The sequence below is a fragment of the Nymphalis io genome, chromosome 30 (assembly GCF_905147045.1).
Source record: "Nymphalis io chromosome 30, ilAglIoxx1.1, whole genome shotgun sequence".
Taxonomy (NCBI): Eukaryota; Metazoa; Arthropoda; class Insecta; order Lepidoptera; family Nymphalidae; genus Nymphalis; species Nymphalis io.
Genome location: NC_065917.1, coordinates 1,211,642 through 1,231,217, shown reverse-complemented (window position 1 = coordinate 1,231,217; position 19,576 = coordinate 1,211,642). Strand labels below are relative to the sequence as shown.

Below are 19,576 nucleotides of genomic sequence, written 5' to 3'. Positions count from 1 at the left end.
CCTTGTTCTTTTATTCGCCTTAATATAAAGTGGGTGAATATACATTTTATATACAGTCCACTCTTGTTTTCATTTCAAGATCTTATACACAATAAATGCTTATATAAACTCCTTATATTCATGGAAAACAGTATATGTAAGGGAGGGGAAGGCGTGGCGTCGGTAATCTTCTCCTTACATTCCTGCGTGGGTCAGTGTCAGAGCACTCGGCGCGCAGCACGAGTGTGTCTGTGTGTGTGTGTGGGGGGGGGGGGGGGGGTCGGTACCGGCGGCGGGGAGCGCCCGTCCGCGCGCGACGGCGGCGATGGTGTCGACGGCGGAGCACACGGCGCGCAGCACGAGTGTGTCTGTGTGTGTGTGTGGGGGGGGGGGTCGGTACCGGCGGCGGGGAGCGCCCGTCCGCGCGCGACGGCGGCGATGGTGTCGACGGCGGAGCACACGGCGCGCAGCACGAGTGTGTCTGTGTGTGTGTGTGGGGGGGGGGTCGGTACCGGCGGCGGGGAGCGCCCGTCCGCGCGCGACGGCGGCGATGGTGTCGACGGCGGAGCACACGGCGCGCAGCACGAGTGTGTCTGTGTGTGTGTGGGGGGGGGGGGTCGGTACCGGCGGCGGGGAGCGCCCGTCCGCGCGCGACGGCGGCGATGGTGTCGACGGCGGAGCACACGGCGCGCAGCACGAGTGTGTCTGTGTGTGTGTGGGGGGGGGGGGGGGGGGGGGTCGGTACCGGCGGCGGGGAGCGCCCGTCCGCGCGCGACGGCGGCGATGGTGTCGACGGCGGAGCACACGGCGCGCAGCACGAAGTCGCGGTTGGCCTTCGCCGCCGCCAGCTCGGGGTGCCGCACGTACACCTGCGCGGGGGGTTCATTAGAAAACGACACACACGTTACATCTTAGTTTAAAACCAGAAGCCAAACCGATGTCACCAATTATATACCGAAATAAACCAAAATCTGATAAACCGACTGATGGTAGGATGAGCCACCACGTTGGATGGCATTGGAACCGTAAGTTTGTGTAACGGTTTTTGGCAATCTGTTTGTGAGCGGCGGCACACACACAACACTTGAGCTATCTCTAACTTTTATACATTTCCAATATTTTGAAAATATTTTCTGGTATGTATAATAAATTGAAATCGTAATACAATCACGCAAAAACTCGTGTTCGTTTCGATGATACCTTTGAAGCCGTGAGCAACATGGTCGAATGCTTCTTCAGGACAGCCCTCGCGGCTGCCAGCTCGTCCTTCATCCTCGGCTCCTTCAGCTCCTTCTGGCGTCTCGCAGCCTGAGCGGCCAGCTCGTTCGCGGACCTGCCGAACTGACGAGCCGACTCCAGGAGCTCGGACTGAGACGACGCGGACTTCAGCTTATCTAGATCGTTCTCCACCTGGAAAATAACATTGACGTAGAATTAGCGGCAGCGGTGGAGGGTGTCGATGAGGTTTCTTTATCGTACATTTCATAGGTCGGTGGGTGGTGCGGAGGGTACTCACGGTGCGCAGGTTGGACAGCAGCAGGTGCACGTCCACCATGTCGGCCAGGATGAGCAGGCGGGTGACGGCCGACAGCAGGCTGCGCGCGGCGCGCACCATGCCCGAGCGCACGGACGACGCGCACGGCTCCTCCGAGAACTCGCGCGCCGCCAGGCTCATCGCCGCGCCTGCGGGCGGCGGTACGGTATACAATCTAATAGTTAACACAGAATGCTAACAGCCGACTCGTACACGACGACTCACCAGCTTTCCGCACCTCCTCCACAGCGGCGAGCATCTCCTGCGTGATCTCGGGGTTCTCGTAGGCGATCGTCTGCCCGCGCTCTATGAATATCTCCGTCGCTCGTTCCACGGTCGCGACCAGGGCACTGGCCCGTTTCGATTTGCCGGCTTTCATTGGTAGAAATTAAAACAAACCATTACAAATTTACAGTTACAATTCATAAAATACATTTTAAATTCTACAGCAAAACAGCAGTAGTTAGTATTATTGTGTTCCGGTTTAAAGGGTGAGTGAGCCAGTTGAATACAGGCACAAGGGACGTAACATCTTAGTTCCCAAGGTTGGTGGCGCATTGGCGATGGTCTCTATGGGCGTTGGTCACCATTTACCATATGCTCAAACAGTAAGAAGGTCTCACCGAACGCGGATGACACCAATCTTGGTTATGGAGCGAGTGTCTCATGTACCAGGAGATCACACACAGTGAAAAGGCTTCAATAGCTATTAGACCAAAGAAGCTATCAAAGTAAAAATAATATTGAGGATGAAACTCACGTCTCTTTTTCTTGGCCGACTTGTCCTTGCTATTCACGAGTGTGGTCACTTGCAACACCAGCGGTTCCAAAGTCCTTTCCACTGACATCGTCCTGATTTCCAAGTTCTTGGGGTCCCATTTCAGGGTTAGCTGCCCGGTCGTACCGTAGGGATCCGTCATAGTTGCCATCGTTGCTGCTGCAAATTAAGATCAATAAGTTTCTCAATTAAAGAAAAGTGTCAAATAATATAGTTGATTAAAGTATAGATTTATGGGGAGGTTGCCAGGTAGTGTAAAGTTCCCTTGATGAGAAATAATCCCATACAACACATTTCTACCGAATTTTGTTACCGAAATAGTTAGTTGACCATCTGCATAAAAAAGCGTTTAGGGTTGTCTAAAAAAAAATCATTAACCTTCTGACACTCCATTCCGTTTTGTCAGAAGGGTTCACTGATTAAAGCACTGAATTGATAAAATCATTTCTGCTAACAAATTATCTTTATCGCAATGGAATTGGAAAGTTATCGTTACCCTTTATCCATTTTCCTATTATTTAATCTAATTATATACCATTGATATAAAAGCTTACAATTAAGTAGTAATTAATGATATATAGAAATATCACATTGGTTTGCTTCAGATTCATACGATATAGAACAGTCAAAGTTGGATTGGAATTGAATCAGAAACATGTAATAATCATTATAAATTAGTAGAATTGCGATCCTAGGATTGAGTTTCCAAGGTGGCTTAGTCACCTGCAATATGCAGATTGAAAACCAGACAAATATTCATATGATGAATTTTAATTTATAATACATCTCATGCTTAGCAGTAAACACAATTATTGTGAGGAATCCTGCACGTGTTCAATAAAATATTCAATGTGCAAATATATTTTTGGACTCTTTGGTATGTTTTTTTTCCCACCAACCACCAAGTAAATGATAGCAAGCAATCACAATTTAGGATTCACTTGTTATACTTTTTTTTATTCTATTAGATAGACAGACTGTCAGGTGGGCCACCTGATGGTAAGTGGTCACCACCACCAATAAATATTGGCATTGTTAGTAATGTTAACTATTTCTTACATCTTCAATGCCCCTCAATCTTGGGAATTTAGGTGTTATTTCCCTTGTGCTTTTATTACTCTGGCTCGCTCATCTTTCAAACTAGAATAGAACAATACCAGGTATTGTTCCTTGACATTTAAATATGTGATAAGTACAAACCCAGACGAGCTTTCACAAAGCCCTACCACCAAGTAAGGAAGACAGGGGATAAATTATACTAATTTACAAGTCTATCCATTCATTCATTATGATCCAACTTTGACTATTCTATATCCTTTCCGAGACAGCTGAAATGGCCCAGTGTTAAGAATGCGTGAATCTTAACCGATGATCGTAGTTTCAAACCTGGGCAAGCACCACTGAATTTTCATGAGCTTAATTTGTGATTATAATTCATCTTGTGCTTTAGCGTAAAAGAAAACATTTTAAGAAAACCTGCATGTGTCAAATTTTACTGAAATTCTGCCACATGTGTATTCCACCACGCCCACTGGAGCAGCGTAGTGGAATAAGCTCCAAACCTTCTCCTCAAAAAGGAAGAGGAGGCCTTTAGTCCAGCAGTGCGACATTCAAAGGCTGTTATGGTTACAGTATATCTTTTCAAGTCTGTACCTACTTCTACACAAATTAAGACTAGAATTTTTCATTCTATATATGTATACTTATATTATAAATGCGAAAGTAACTCTCTTTTTTATGCTTTCACTGCTTTTGATGAAATCTAGAATGAAGTGAGCTTGAACTGAAAGAACACCAGCTACTTTTTTATACCTATAATTTGCCTCTCACTTACACACAAAGCCAAGGATGAAAACCATTACCTATAAAGTGTATACTTTACACACTATGTCAACTATATTTTCGCCCAGTTAGTATATTAATAAATAATATTATTATTAGTAAAATTATCTAAATTACCTAAATATTTATTAATAATAAAAATATTAGGATTTGTCATCTTCAAAAATTATACCTACTCTCTTTTATTAGTAGCCTTCTGATTTTTAATTAGTAAAACAATTGTAGTTGCTGAATAGCGCTTCATAGACAATTCCAGTCTAGGCCATTATACAAATAAATTATGAAAGTATTTTTGAAAAAAAAATATGTTGATATCTTTTTTTTTTAATTAAACTATTCAACATATCGTTAATCATGTCTAAAATGCAATTATATGAATTTTAAAAAACAATGTTCAAATATATTCAAAATTTATATTTTACAATTTCAAAGGATTTTTAAGTAATATTACAAGTACATTCAATTAATAAAAACATTAAGCCAATGTACTTTCATATTAAGAACAAGATATTTTATTAGAAGAAATCAAACCTAATTTTTTTTTTATTCTTCTAATGACTCTGGATCAAATCTTACATAGACTTGAAGTTAACATTACAATTATTTTAAATAATTTAATAAAATGACAATAGTTTTTTTTAACAAAATCTAATTTGATTCAGATACTTTTTCAATGAGTAGCAATCTCTGACTAAAATGCCAGGGTTTCGTTGCATAATAACAAAAAAAAGAAGGGTCATTTCCGTAAACACTTTACACGAACAATCGCATTTCTTATATGAAGCAAGCAACAAAGATTAATCCATGTAGGTACTTAAATTATCACTTCTTATATAAATATGTCGATTAAGAATATCAATACAGAAATTAGGTCTCGGAAATGCAACCTATCCTACTTTTAATAAGTCGCGAAAGTACTTGATAAATGACTCATACAACTCGGCGATTTAACTTCGATCGGATTAAAAATGCACTAACGTAAGTGCATCTAAGTATAACATTATCGATTATTATGCTTTAAAAGTTAAATAACTTATAAATTCAAACAATACAAATAAGCATTTCAATAAAAAGAACACGAAATATTTAAAGAAGTACTCAAATCAAGAGATCTTTCCTATTTGATCGTATAAAGTATTGACATTTATTGTTTAATAGTTTACCTGTTATTTGGAGATAATATTAGGGTTTTAAACCTGATTTAAAAATGCACTTAACTAATGATTAAGATATACACTTATATTCACACACTTAACATTAAAATAACACTAAATATTTGATAAAGGAAGTAATAACTGATGAACAACACGAAGGCGTGTCAAAAACAATATCACTGAGAGACTACTGTGTTGCCAGTTTTCCAACCTGCCAATGTTGAGAATTCAAGTGTTGCCACGTAACACTTTTTTCAGAAAGTAGAAACTACATATGTAATATTTTTTGATTAAAGAAGAAGTTATCCATTAACTTCTACTACTGTAAACATTTGAAACCTTATCATATTTAGTTATGAGATTTAATTATACTATAACAATGTTAAAGAAGTGTAAACAAGTTAAAACAGTTCTCTAGGCCCTAAAGTATTTGCATTTGTTATAAAATTATTTTAAGAATTTCATTTCATATTATCAACGACTAATTTTTTACATTTTTATTTGATTATTGCATTTTTCTTGCAAAATTTTAATGTGTAAATTAGCTAAAGAAAATAATATCAATTGCTATCCAGTTGCTGTAACACAAACTATACGTAATATTGTATCTTGTTTTTGTCATACCCACATTATTTTAAGTGAAGTCTAATTTGTTGTTCTTTATTTTTGTGCACAGCCCGTGTGTTGTATATACAATATTTAAGTATGTTAATCTTGTTTTCTCAGTATGTTTATATTTTTGGGGACATAAGATCCATGTAATTTCACGCTAATTATTATTAATAAATAAAATGTAATTCGGCTCAACATTATGTACGTAGTTTCCAAATTATTATTATGAATCGCAACGCACGGAAACGTGGTGGAACTACTCACTACAAAATACAGACGTTAGGAATGTCAGAGAAAACAACAAAAAATTAAAGGTATAGTTTTTGTAAAACCTAGTTTTGTAAACAGTCATAATGAATAATCGTAAGACGACAAGTAGGCGTAAGATTTTGAGCGTCAAATAACGTCAGTGTGGAATTTATTATTGTGTGTGTGTGTTGTGTTTGTAAGACTAAGTCAGATTGTAATACATAATATAAAATGTGATTCGAATTAATATTAAATATTACTGGAGAGTATCTGTCATTTCTTTATATTCTATATTTTTAATCTGGCAACAAGAACATTGACAGATACTCTTTTTGGCGGGAAACTGATAGACTTGAATTCTCTTTACGAGCATTCCGGATTTCGCGTTGAGATTTAGTTTTTACATGTTGTGCCTTGGCTTGGCATACACCATATATATATATATATATATATATATATATATATATATATATATATATATATATATATATAATTAGGAAGATGAGCTTAATTTTTTAATGGTCAGACACGTCATATTAATATCTCATATCAATACTGACAGTCGTGTCATATCACTAACAACAGCCATGTCATATCAATAATAATTAATTGACGAGCCGGTTGGCGTGGTTGGTATATACTTGCCTTTTCACGCCGAAGGTTGTGGGTTCGATTCCTACCCAGGACAGATATTTGTGTGCATGAACATGTTTGTCTTGAGTCTGGGTGTAATTATCTATATAAGTATGTACTTACAAAAAAAAAGTAGTATATGTAGTATATCAGTTGTCTGGTTTCCATAGTACGAGCTCTGTACAAGCTTAATTTGAGATCAGATGGCCGTGTGTAAAAAATGTCCCAGGATATTATTATTATTATTATTAATGACAGACATGTCATATCAATTGTGACAAACTTAAAATTTTTAAAATGCTTGTTTTGGTTTTATTAAATCGCAAATAGCCATATAAACTTTAAAAGATTTTGTTTTTAAATCACAGAGAGACACTTAAAAAAAATACATGATATAATTATATTTTATTTCGTACATGTTATTATAATCATTAAATTATATATATGAATTACATACTTGAAATATATATTTTAAATTTATTCTGGATTGTTGTGTAAATAGAAAAAGATTTTTTTTAGGATTACTTTACTTTTCAATCAATCAACAGCCAATCGTTGTCCACTGCTGAACATAGGCCTCTCCCAAGGTGCGCCAAAGCTCCCTGTCCTCCGCCTTCCGCATCTAGTTGGTGCCCGCCACCTTCTTAAGGTCGTCGGTCCACCTGGCTGGAGGGCGCCCTACGCTGCGCTTGCCGATTCGCGGTCTCCACTCTACATTGCGGTATAGACGACTTGAGGACTTGACGAAGGTTGCCAAATGCTGCCCATCCCAAGCGAATTCTTCGATCGGCTTCCTTCTCGAAGTTGTTCCTACCGACTTGTATTATCTGTCCTAGGTAGGTATATTCACTAACAACTTCGAGAGGTTTCCCCTCGACGTATATCGGTCCCGGCACGACATGCCTGTTGAACATGACCTTGGTCTTGTCCAAGTTCATACCGAGACCGACACACCGGGAAGACTCGCCTAGGCTACGCAGCATTTCGGTGAGTTGTTCCAGCGACTCTGCTATGATGACGATATCGTCGGCAAATCGAAGGTGTGAGATGTACTCGCCGTTTACATTGACTCCATACATAGTCCAATCCAGCGTTTTGAAAACGTCTTCCAACGCGTTGGTGAACAGTTTCGGGGATATTACATCCCCCTGTCTCACCCCTCTGCGCAGTTGGATCGCCTTCGTCTTACAGTACTGGATGTGGACAGTCATTGTAGCGGCGTTGTACAGACATCTCAGTACCTCGATATATCTCCAATCGATATGACATCTCTGCAATGAGTCGAGCACTGCCCAGGTTTCGATGGAGTCGAAGGCTTTCTCGTAGTCCACGAATGCCATACACAGCGGCTGATTGTACTCTTCGGTCTTCTGCACAATCTGCCGAACAGTATGGATGTGGTCCACGGTGCTGTAGCCTGATCGAAAGCCGGCTTGCTCTGGGGGCTGGAACTCGTCAAGTCGTCTGGCGAGACGGTTCGTGACGACTCTTGAGAACAGCTTATACACGTGACTCAGGAGGGAGATTGGTCTGTAGTTTTTCAAGAGGGTTTTATCACCTTTCTTGAAAAACAGTACCACCTCACTCCCGCTCCACGTTTCCGGGGTCTTGCCATGTTGGATGACGGAATTAAAGAGGCTTGCTAGCTCTTTCAGGACCGGAGTCCCGCCTGCCTTAAGCAACTCTGTTGTGATTCCGTCATCTCCCGGAGCTTTGTTGTTTTTAAGCTGTTCTAGAGCCGCCCTAATCTCTCCTTGGTCAACGACCGGGAGCTCCTCGGAGTAATGGCGCATAAGAGGGGCGCGCTGGTCATCAATACTGATTCCCACGGGTTTATCCGATCTTGAATAGAACAACTGCCCATAAAACCTTTCTACTTCTCCGACAATCTCAGGCCTAGAGGTAACGACCCCACCATTTTCAGTTTTAAGTTTTGTCAGACGCGGTCTCCCAAACTTGCGAGCGAACACTTTCGATCCCCGATTTTGCTCAATCGCAGCCTTGATGGCACGCGTATTGGAGCGTCGGAGATCGCGTCGCGTCAGCGTTTTTATTGTTCGGTTTAAGGCCTTATCTGACAAAAACGATGGTAGTTCTCGTCGTTTTCTCATGAGCTCGAGTGTCTCAGCAGAGAGTTTTGGTGCGTTGTCTCTTCTCTGTGGCGGAAAACACTTGCGGGATGTGTTTTGCAGTATTTTGACCAGCGTGTCGGTTCTCTCATCAATGCTGCTTATGGTTTCCAACGCGGTGAATTGATTTTGAAGTTCCATTTGGAACTTTTCGGAGCCTTGAGCAGCTTGGAGCATGGTAGGTCGGAGAGTAGAGCTCATCATTCTCGATCTTTCGGCTTTTAAGTTGATATTTAGAGTGCCTCGAACCAAGCGGTGATCATTTCCGGTATTAAACCTGTTGATCACTGAAACATCTCTAAATATGTGCCTTTTATTCGAGATGATAAAGTCTATCTCGTTCCTTGTCACGTTATCGGGGCTTCGCCAGGTCCACCTCCTCTGAGGCTTCTTTTGAAAGAAAGAATTCATCAAAAAAAGCCCCTGCGCTTCGAGAAAGTTTACCAGCATTTGCCCCCTGTGATTTCTGCAGCCCAAGAGGTAAGGTCCGACTTTCGATTCACCGCTATCTTGTACTCCCACTTTAGCATTAAAGTCTCCCATAACAACATTGTAGTGGGCCCTCGAGGTGTCGTTGAGGGCCTTTGCGATGTCCTCGTACATCGCTTCGACCACATCATCAGAGTATGTCGAAGTTGGCGCATATACCTGTACAACCTTCAGGGAGTACCTGTCGGAAAGTTTTAGGACAAGGTACGCTACCCGGTTCGACACACTACTGATTTCCACAATGCTGCTAATGAGATCCTTTTTGACTAGAAAACCGACACCACCCTGGGAGAGGTTATCACCTTCGCGGAAGTAGAGTAAGTTACCGGACTCTAGAGTTATCGTGTCCTCCCCCTGTCTTCGGACTTCAGATAACCCCAGTATATGCCAGTTTATATGACTTAACTCTACTTCTAATTCGGCGAGGTGATGGTCCAGCCTCATCGAGCGTCCATTATACGTTGCCATTTTCAGTCGTTTTATACGGTAGCCTGCCGTGAACCGGTGATTCTTAGCACCCCCTGCCCTGCCGATACCGCGACCGCTACCTTGGTCGGGCCTAGCGGGCTTGCCGGTAACTGGGGGCCTTTTTTTGGGCGCATCTGCCATTAAGGGAGGGGTTTGCCCATACTCGCCGCGCTGGGCAGGCGTGTTGGCGAGCGCAGTAGGGGGTAAGATGTTTATGGGAGGGGGGACGCTGCTGCCCATCCCCCCTTTTCCCCGTCCCTCAGTCGCCTCTTACGACACCCACGGGATGAGATTGGGGGAGTACTATTCTAAGCCGGTACTCCACGGCAAAGCCGGTACTTTTGAGCAAAGAAATTTTTCATTAAGAATAAGGCTCATTTTACAATATACATTTGAATTTATTAAAATAAAACTATATATATGGTAGCATTTTATATAATATTTAACTTAATTCAAATTCGTCCTCCATATCTTTAAAGATATCCGCATAAGCTTCTGTTGTTGTACTAGCAGTTGTAGTAGAAAACAAGTTGTCCAAGTCTTCTTTCATCTTTTGTTCTATTACATTCTTCTTTTCAACGTTCTCTATGTTTTGTATTTCAGAATTTTTAATATAATTATTTATATTAAATGTTGTTTGTGAGGCAATTTCAGTGGCAAGTTGTGTCGTTGTTGTTTCCGCTTCTTCTATCTTATTTTCAAATGCTTTAGAAGTTTTTGTTACTTGTGTATTTAATAAATACTCTTTGGTACCATTTAAATTTGTGATATTAGTATTGTTAAGTAAATTTTCATTAATAGACTTAGTTATAACGTCTGTGTTGCTAGTTAAAAAATTAGTTCTCCGCGAATTATGAGATTTCGATATATTTTTGAAACCGTTACTTAGCATTTTATTAAATTGTAAATTTTTAATTGTTTCTTTCATAGATGTTTTTTTTGTTTCAATTTTAGACGGTTCTGGATTATAAGCGCGTCTGTTTTTATCTGTTTCAATTATTTTGTAAGGCGACGTTGAATTATTTTTAGTTTTGTATGTAGTATTACGTTTTTTACTTGTTTTTTTCTTATGTTTATGCAGGTTACCGAATTGTTCAAAAGAGGCACTGGCTGATGATGAAGATGTTTTTCCATAATTGTCATAATTCCTGTTTGAAATTTCGTGTTCATTTTGAAGTTTTCCGATTTTCTTAGTTTTATAGCTGTAAAATAATTATTATTGATTAATCTGTTTTTAAAGCCGAGATGGCCTAGTCCAGAGCGCGTGAATCTTAACCGATGATCGTGGGCTCAAGCCCGGGCAAGCAACACTGAATTTCATGTGCTTAATTTGTGATTATAATTCATCTCATGCTTGGCGGTGAAGAAAAACATCGTGAGGAAACCTGCATGTGTCTAATATCACTGAAATACGGCCACATGCGTATTCCACCAACCCGCATTGGAACAGCGTGCTGGAATAAGCTCCAAAACCTTCTCCTCAAAAAGGGAGTAGGCCTTAGCCCAGCAGTGGGACATTCACAGGCTGTTACTACTGTTTTAATTTGTTTTATAAACTACTTTGTTTGGTGGCTTGCACAAGGCCCATCTTGTTAGTACAATCCACTCCTCATATAATATACCGAATGGCAATACATAGTTTATTTGTGTTCCGGTTTGAAGGGTGAATGAGTCAGTCTGATTAAACACACAAGGGCCATGACATCTTAGTTCAAAAATCCCAAGGTTGGTGGCATATTTCTTATGTGCCATGTAAATTTTATGTATTGACCATTTACCATCAAGTGGTCCACTTACCAGTCGGCCTACCTATTTTGAATTATAGAAAATTCTGCAGTAAACATTTTCATCTATATAAGTATGTATTTACAAAAGAAAAGTAGTATCAGTATCAGTTGTCTGGTTTCCATCGTACAAACTCTGCTTAATTTGGGATCAGATGGATCCCAAACTAAGCCATGTGTGAATAATGTCCCAGGATATATTAAATATTCTCTTGGGTACTTGTTAAAACTATATTAAATATGATTTAATTTACCTAATTGAAGACTTTCTGGTCCGATGGGTGGTTCTCCTGTATTTAGTATTCATATCGACGCTATTAGTAATTTCATTGCTGAGAACTCTTGCGTCACTTTCATCATCACTATTCGAACTGTCTCCATCACTTGTTGATGAGCTTCGCTCTCGTGTCTCACTTTCAATTTTATCTGTTGGTACATCTTCATGGAATTCACTTTGAAATTTCATATCTGTTATGAATTTTCTTTTATCTATCACATCCATATTTTCCGGATATAAAGTCACGTGAGTTAGTTTGACTCTATCTTTTTTTGTATTCGGTTTTTCATTTGCATATTTTGTATTAGTTACGTTTGCTTTATGAAAGGTTACGCTTTTCAATTTAAGTTTGTAAGTTGCTAGCTTTGATGGTTCGTTATCGTAATCGACGTCACTCAGAGCTCTATCATTCTTTAAATTCTGTTTGTGATCTTCATACCACCTTTGTAGTATTCTTCGTTTTTCATCTGTCATATTTAACTCTGAAACCAAATCTTGAAATGCCTTTTTAATAAACTTTCTCAATTCATCGCCCGTGTCTGATCTACGAAACACATTCAATCTATTCAGAATTTTGACGAACTTCTGTTCCGAATTTCTCTTGTATAATGAATTAATGAAATTAAGATAGAAATTGTCTTTTCTATTTCCATTTTTATTTCTTAAGTTATTCAATAGATTATCTAAATTCTTGCGTGCTTTCCTTGAATCACGTTTCATATTTGCGACGTTGTTTTCTAAATATCCTCTAAGATAATCGACATTTTTTAAATCCAATTGATTCAATTCGCTATGAATGATATCGAAAAGTTCAAGTAACTTGTCATCTTTAAAGTAATTAGTTGTTATAATTGCGTCTTTGAGGAAATCGACGAATTCGTACGGTTTCTTTTTTTTATCTGAAACGTTTTCTTGGGGTTTTTCTATGAATGCGTTTCGGATATCGCTTACTATACCTTTTATCTTGTCTAAAATATCTGGATCAAACGCATCATTGAATTCTAATACAGTTTCTAATGCAAGGTCCAGGCTTGTACCTTTATATGCTTCAGTTTTATCTAAAATAAGAAAATAATGTTATCATTGAAGAATTGCTAAATTGAAGTGACAGTGTGCGGGGCACATCGCTCGCGGAACTGACGGCCGCTGGGGCTGAAAGGTTGTCGAGTGGTGACCACAAAACGCAAGACGCAGAGTGGGCAGGCCCCTACAAGGTCAACCGATGATATAAAAAGAGTCACGGGAAGCCGTTGGATGCGGGCAGCACAAGACCGACCAATATGGAAATCCTTGCAGACCTTTGTCCAGTCGTGGCTGGCTACGTCTTTCGGCTGAAATGATGATGATGATAATGATGTATGTTACCATTTAAATGTTACTTATCTACCGTGTAGCCTTTAGTTTTGAACTGTTCATCATTGTGATTTATTTGTTTAATACAATGCGCAGTCTCTTTTTCTCTCTCGTTTCTATTTATAGCTATATTTTAAATTATTTGTTATATATGTTATAGTTAGGCGTACGAGCAGATGAGACACCGATGGTACTTCGTGACCCATAGACATTGGCGCCGTAATAAATATTAACCATTCCTTATATCACCCAACAATTTCGGGAATTAAGATGTTATGTAATCTCGTGGTGGTATACGTTGTTGGTTGTAGAATATGTGACAAGTGGTTGGTAGCTACGCAGATACAAAGCCCACCAAGTATTCCCAGGCCCATATATTTTCAATCTTCACTTGCCTTTCAATAATCTACATTCACACTAAGCAAGATTCTTGTAATAGGTCATTCTCACGTATTACGTATCCATAATAAGCGTCTAACTTTTAGTTTTTTGTCGCGAGTGCTTTTCACCCTTAAAATGCGTGAAAATAAGAAAAGGTGAATGACCTTGACATGACAGCTATACAGTGATATATAATCTATTTATTGTATTATCGTTATCGTACTAATATATCCTGCGCAGTTAGCTAATCTTTATCATCATCATACACAATCAACATTTTCTTTAATATTTGATTTATCCTAACATATATTTAAAAAAAAAGCCGAGATGGCCCAATGGTAAAATTGTGAGTTCAAACCCGGGCAAGCACTACTGAATTTTTATGTGCTTAATTTGTGATTATAATTCATCTCGTGCTTGATGTCAAGGAAAACATCGTGAGGAAACCTGCATGTGTCTAATTTCACTGAAATTCTGCCACATGAGTATTCCACCAACCCGCACTGCAGCAGCGTGGTGGAATAATCTCCGAACCTTCTCCTCAAAAAGGGAGAGTAGGCCTTCATCCCAGCTGTGGGACATTCACAGGCTGTTACGGATTACGGAACATATATTACGCTCCTCAAAATCTATCACTTCGAAGTTTGCTGTAATGCTGACAATTTTAAATATGAAAAAACATACCTAATAATGTTAAGAGAAACGATAACGCTAGCAAACGCATTTTATTGTCAACAACTATATTTGAACTAGCTTTAACAAACCGACTTTGCTTTTAAATATTCATATCGGGAAATTAAATTTGTCAATCTGACATTTTTTTTTCTTTTTTTTTAATTTAGGGACTTTTCTCCTACACACGTCAGTCCCATTGTCCCTTCTATATTTTGTAACATCACTTATTATTTATTGCTATTAGATAAAATTCTAAGAGCATCCTAGCATATTCTGATAAAGGATCCAATAGAATGCTCTGAACTAATCCAACATCGAGTAAACATACTTTTAAATTATTTAAGAGTAACTTCCTCTGATTCTGTGTCTTGAAACATTCCATCAACAAGTGATGTAGATCTTCTATACGTCCACATCTATCACAATTGGGAGCACCAATTTTTTTTTTAAATCAAAATGCTTTGGTTTCCTACCAAAGTTTTTTGATGGGATTTGCCCTGGGATTTGACCAGATCTTAGATGAGCTGTAATAATATATAACCTCTTTATTTTATAGCTGTTAAACCAAAGTATGTGAGGAGGCTCACTTGAATGGTTCGATACCAAATACCCTTATTTTTAGATATTTCATCGAAATACTCTTTCCAATTACCATAAATCTTTTTTGTGTACTTAATTAAAACTTCAGAATAATCTGGTTTTATATTAATTACCCTTCCTGATAAAATTGCTTCTTTTGCTAAATTCCTCCTCCTCATTATCATTGATGCCTGTATGTATATCCGTTGTAAAATTACATTAACATACAATTACACAACATTACATTACACTGAAATTGGTGCAATTTGCTTAATATATTGTATGCTATGGGTAATCCTCTTCGCCCTAAAACAAATCGAATGAGATGGAGTAATGCACTTTTACTGTCCGTTAATAAAACGAAATTTTGTAAGCCCAAGACTGAATATATGTTAGTGCTTTCAAATAGCCAGCAATTCTATTGACATTGTGGACAAAAGATTAGTGTTTATTCTGATTTTTTCTTTGAAATTTCTTACTGGAACATGGAACGCGGCACTAGAACCATCGTTAATTTTAGATCCGTCTGTATATATTGTAACAAAATCTTTATACAATTCATTTAAATCTTCCAGTGCCTTAAGTTTAATCGCGTTTACTTCCTAATTTTTTTATTATAAATGACATCAGGTAGTTTATGCTTAATACAACTTTGTGAATTTATTCTCAACATCCACGTATCTAATAAAAACATTTCAAGTGTATTATGGCTATATTGTTATCTTTTGTCTCTAAAAATCTGGATGCTAATAAAGGTTCCTTTTTTTGCCAACAATTGTTAGAACAAAGTGTACCTAGTTCATTTAAAAGATCTATTGTGACATTGTTTAAGCAAAATTCAACTTTTAAACAGTATTTGTTTGCTAAAAATGCCTTCTTATGAATAATGGGGCTTAACTCGCTCTCCATTACATGAATAGTCGTACTTTTTATAAATCCCCCTATTATTCTAAGACTTTGGTTTTGAATTTTATCGAGTTTAGATAAATTAACTTTACTACTATTGTCATAAATAAAACTGTCGTAATCTATTCTAGACCGTATTAAGCATATGTAAATTTTACGTAGGTTATTCAAATGCATCCCCCAATCTGACCCCGCTAAATTTTTTAAAATATTTATAAATTTAGATATTCTATTAATAGTTTCATTTATGTGCTTTGTCCACCGAAGTGATCTGTCAAGCCTTATACAAATATTTTAGATTTTCCACCTGCTGTTATTGTACTCCCATAACTTTCAAGGAAATAGTTTGTCGTCTATGACCTCTACTGAAGACATATTTTCGACTTTTTTGGAGACACTTTTAAGCCTAACTGAGTCAAAATTGAAATAATTAAATTTATGGTTTTTTGCATAACGATTTGACATGTTGATAGATTATTTAAACTCATATAGAAAACAAAATCGTCAGCATATTGTGAAAGAGTAATATTATTTGTAGCTAATGACAGTTGACAGATTTTATGAGTAACAATATTAAAAATAAGAGGTGATATTGGGTCGCCCTGTGCTAGTCCTTTATTAGTCCACCTGATAAGTTCTTTGTTCCCTGTTTCCATTTTAATTCTTAAAATTCTCTCACTCAAAATTGACCTTAAATAATTACATATTTTAGAACTAATTTGTAACTCATCCAGAATTCTAACCGATTCATACACAGACACGTTATTATAGACATTTTCAATATCAAGAAAGCATACTACCGTAGGAATATTTTTTGAAAAACCTATCTGGACTTGAGACACTAATCTAGTCAAACAATCTAAGCACTACTGTTCCCTTCTAAGCCTGTTAGTACAAGGTGATAATTTTTTTTTCCACGAACCACTAAACGCTTAGCAATTATAATATGGAATATTTTACAAATACACGACATGAGTGAAATAGGTCGAAGTTCTAGTTCTACATAGGTAGAATCTCCTTTGAGAATTGGTAAAATTTCGACATTTCGCCATTGTTCTGAGATGATGCCCGTAGAAAAAATTCGATTATAAATGACTAACAAATACTCTTTACCGATGTCTGGCAGATTATAAAGCATAGAAAATGAAATATTACCGACACCAGGAGCGGTGTCTTTTTTCTTGAGGCAATTGTTTAACCCGTGTATTGGAAAGATTCCAGGCAATAGTTGGACGAATTAAATTGGGGCGATAATACTGAGTCAGGAGCAAGGGAACATAATAACTCAGCTTTTTTTTTGTCAGGTTAATGAAAACTTTTTTTGTATTTAAGTCCTTTAACCCAACATATACGTTGCCACATATTTGTTAGAGTTACTGTTTCATCTATGTCACTACAGAATTTATGGCAATTACGACTTTTGGCTTTATTTTTTATCATGGTTTGGCTTTCTATTACTTTGTTTTCGATTAAATTAAGATTGCTTGGGATAGGATTCCTTCTAAATTGACTAAGAGCTAATCTGCGTTCCGCAACTACTTTAGATAAAGCTGCATTCCAATATTGCCTAGGGGTGAAAATTCTCGTGGGGTCTGTACAAATCTTTGCTTTGGGTATGTATATTCCTTGTTTATTTCAACTTCAAGAAAATCGTACATAATTTGTATATTGTTATCTAAAAGTGTATCCCAATAACTGTGAAATGTTTCTTTTAGCGTCAAACTATAAGATTTCCAAACAGGTAACTTATATTTTCTTCTTTGTATTAAGTGCAAAGTATCCGTATAGTTAAAATTATAACTAATAATTAAATGGTCGCTGCCTAGACTTTCATTGCTTACGTGCCAATTACAATTCACTGCTATATCAGTTGACACAAAGGTAATGTCAGGTGATGATTGTTGAAGAATCCCGTTAACTAATTTTAGCCGGGATGGTTGTCCATTATTAAGTGCTATGAAGTTGTTATCTAATGGAGCATCAAAAAGTTGTGTTCTTCGGACATCCCCACTAGTAGATCAATTGGAATGATGGCTATTAAAATCTCCGCCTACAATTGTTCTATTATTAGATTTGGAAAAAATACTATCCCACACTTTGTGAAGTTCGAACACTCGATAGACAATAGACAGAAACTACGTTTCGTAAAAATTTACAGTTTATAATCCTAATATTAATGACTTCTATACCTACATTATTAACCTTTAGTTGTTTTGGTGTAACGCGAATAGATTTATGTACAACAATTGCTGCTCCACCGTATGAGTCTAGTCTGTCATTCCTAAAAATATTGTAGCCTTAAATAGATATTATTGTAGATTCAAGAAGCCACGTTTCACTAATGATAGCTATGTGAATTTTGTTCTGTATTAATAAAGCATCAAAACTAGCCAATTTAGGGCATAGACTCTGTGCATTCCATTGTATAAAATTTATTTTAAAATTTTTTTCACTACTACTTTTTTTCTCTGCTCTTTTAAATAAACTAACTATTACTTTTTTCAAATCTATAAATAAATTTACACAAACAAAAACCTTTTCTTCCCATTTTTGGTTAGACTTTAATACAACATTTTTAATCATCTGCAAAATATTCTTAAACTCTATTTCTTTAAATAAGTTTCTAAAATCTATTTTATTTTTTTATTCTTCACATGTCTTCCCTAAATTATTATCATAACCTATTTCGTTTTCTATTAACTGTTCAACTGATTTTCTAACACGCTTTTGTTTTGAGATTCTCCTTTTTTCTTTCATGCTTTTTCTTCCTGAACTTTTTTATTCTACTTCGTCCTTTTCATTCCCTCCCTCACCTGAAGAACACTCCATTTCTAGTTGACTATTAGAGGCATTTATCGTTTCTTGTTGAACAAATAAGTGATTGGATGTGTTCTTGGAATATTTTCACAAATATATACTTCTAATGCCTTTCTGTAAGCTTAATTTTTTTCACTCATAATTTTTCTAATTTTCTTTTCCTTGAGGAACATGGGGCAATTTGTATCTAAAACCATGTGTGGGCCTTTGTAATTCAGACAAGTAATTTCCTTGGTTTCACAGTTTTCATGGTTACCTCCACATTTTGGACAACTCTCACTGTATAAAACTTATGACGGTATGCATCTGACGTTTTTAAATCTTTAAACTATATGTATATAAATGTTTATATACTATAATGTAAATATAATAATGTCCTCCAGACCGATTTCGGCCACGGCGGCCAATCTCAAGAGAGATTAGCCAACTACGCAGGAGATATTATAGTGTACAAGTGTGTGCGCAAACACAGGTGCACTCTCTATTCCCTAACTCTTATAATCCGATGGGACGGCAATCCGACACGACCGGAAAGAGTTCAGGCGCAGGACCAACGGCTTTACGTGCTTTCCGAGGCACGGGAGTGTACACACTTCCAACTTCCAGACTCCGGGCTGCTACTGAAAATTTTTCTGACAGAAAAACCCAATAACTTTTTATTGGCCCGACCTGGGAATTGAACCCAGGACCTCCGGATTTGCGGCCTTATATCAAGCCACTAGACCAACGAGGCAGTCCTATGTAAATATACCTAGTCTTAATGTAAATATACCTTTACAAATAAGTAAATACAGAATACCGTTTGAACAAAATTGAATCTCCCGCCGATTGCTTGATGTCTGAAAGTGATATGCGACATTGAATAATAAATATGTCATGTGCATCAAAGAGAACATTACCGAGATGGATTTCAATTTTTGACGAGTGAGTGATTTGA

At 37.7% G+C, this 19,576-nt stretch overlaps 2 protein-coding genes across 7 annotated transcripts in view; both read right to left on the bottom strand.

Annotated features, from left to right (window-relative positions):
* LOC126779896 (catenin alpha) overlaps window positions 1-5,458 on the bottom strand; it is a 400,158-nt gene extending 394,700 nt beyond the window's left edge. For 5 of the 6 annotated variants that reach the window (XR_007670416.1, XR_007670417.1, XM_050504068.1 and 2 more), the window contains exons 1-6: window positions 5,297-5,451; window positions 2,274-2,450; window positions 1,739-1,885; window positions 1,496-1,662; window positions 1,180-1,389; window positions 725-848 (exon numbers count right to left, since the gene is read on the bottom strand). Coding sequence is in view for 4 of the 6 variants with exons in the window: in XM_050504068.1 (XP_050360025.1) it covers window positions 725-848; window positions 1,180-1,389; window positions 1,496-1,662; window positions 1,739-1,885; window positions 2,274-2,442 (817 nt within the window). In the remaining 2 variants the exon portion in view is untranslated. Of the gene's footprint in view, window positions 1-724; window positions 849-1,179; window positions 1,390-1,495; window positions 1,663-1,738; window positions 1,886-2,273; window positions 2,451-5,296 lie in introns of all 6 variants that reach the window. The other variant, XM_050504067.1, reaches the window with a different exon arrangement.
* A 4,751-nt stretch (window positions 5,459-10,209) lies between these two features.
* On the bottom strand, window positions 10,210-14,395 carry LOC126779941 (metacaspase-2-like). The gene is made up of 3 exons (XM_050504154.1): window positions 14,347-14,395; window positions 11,906-12,986; window positions 10,210-11,069 (listed from the first exon to the last, which is right to left on the bottom strand). The coding sequence occupies exons 1-3, from the start codon at window positions 14,384-14,386 to the stop codon at window positions 10,310-10,312; spliced, it is 1,881 nt and encodes a 626-aa protein (XP_050360111.1). The 5' UTR covers window positions 14,387-14,395; the 3' UTR covers window positions 10,210-10,309.
* Between the last annotated feature and the right edge of the window lie 5,181 nt (window positions 14,396-19,576).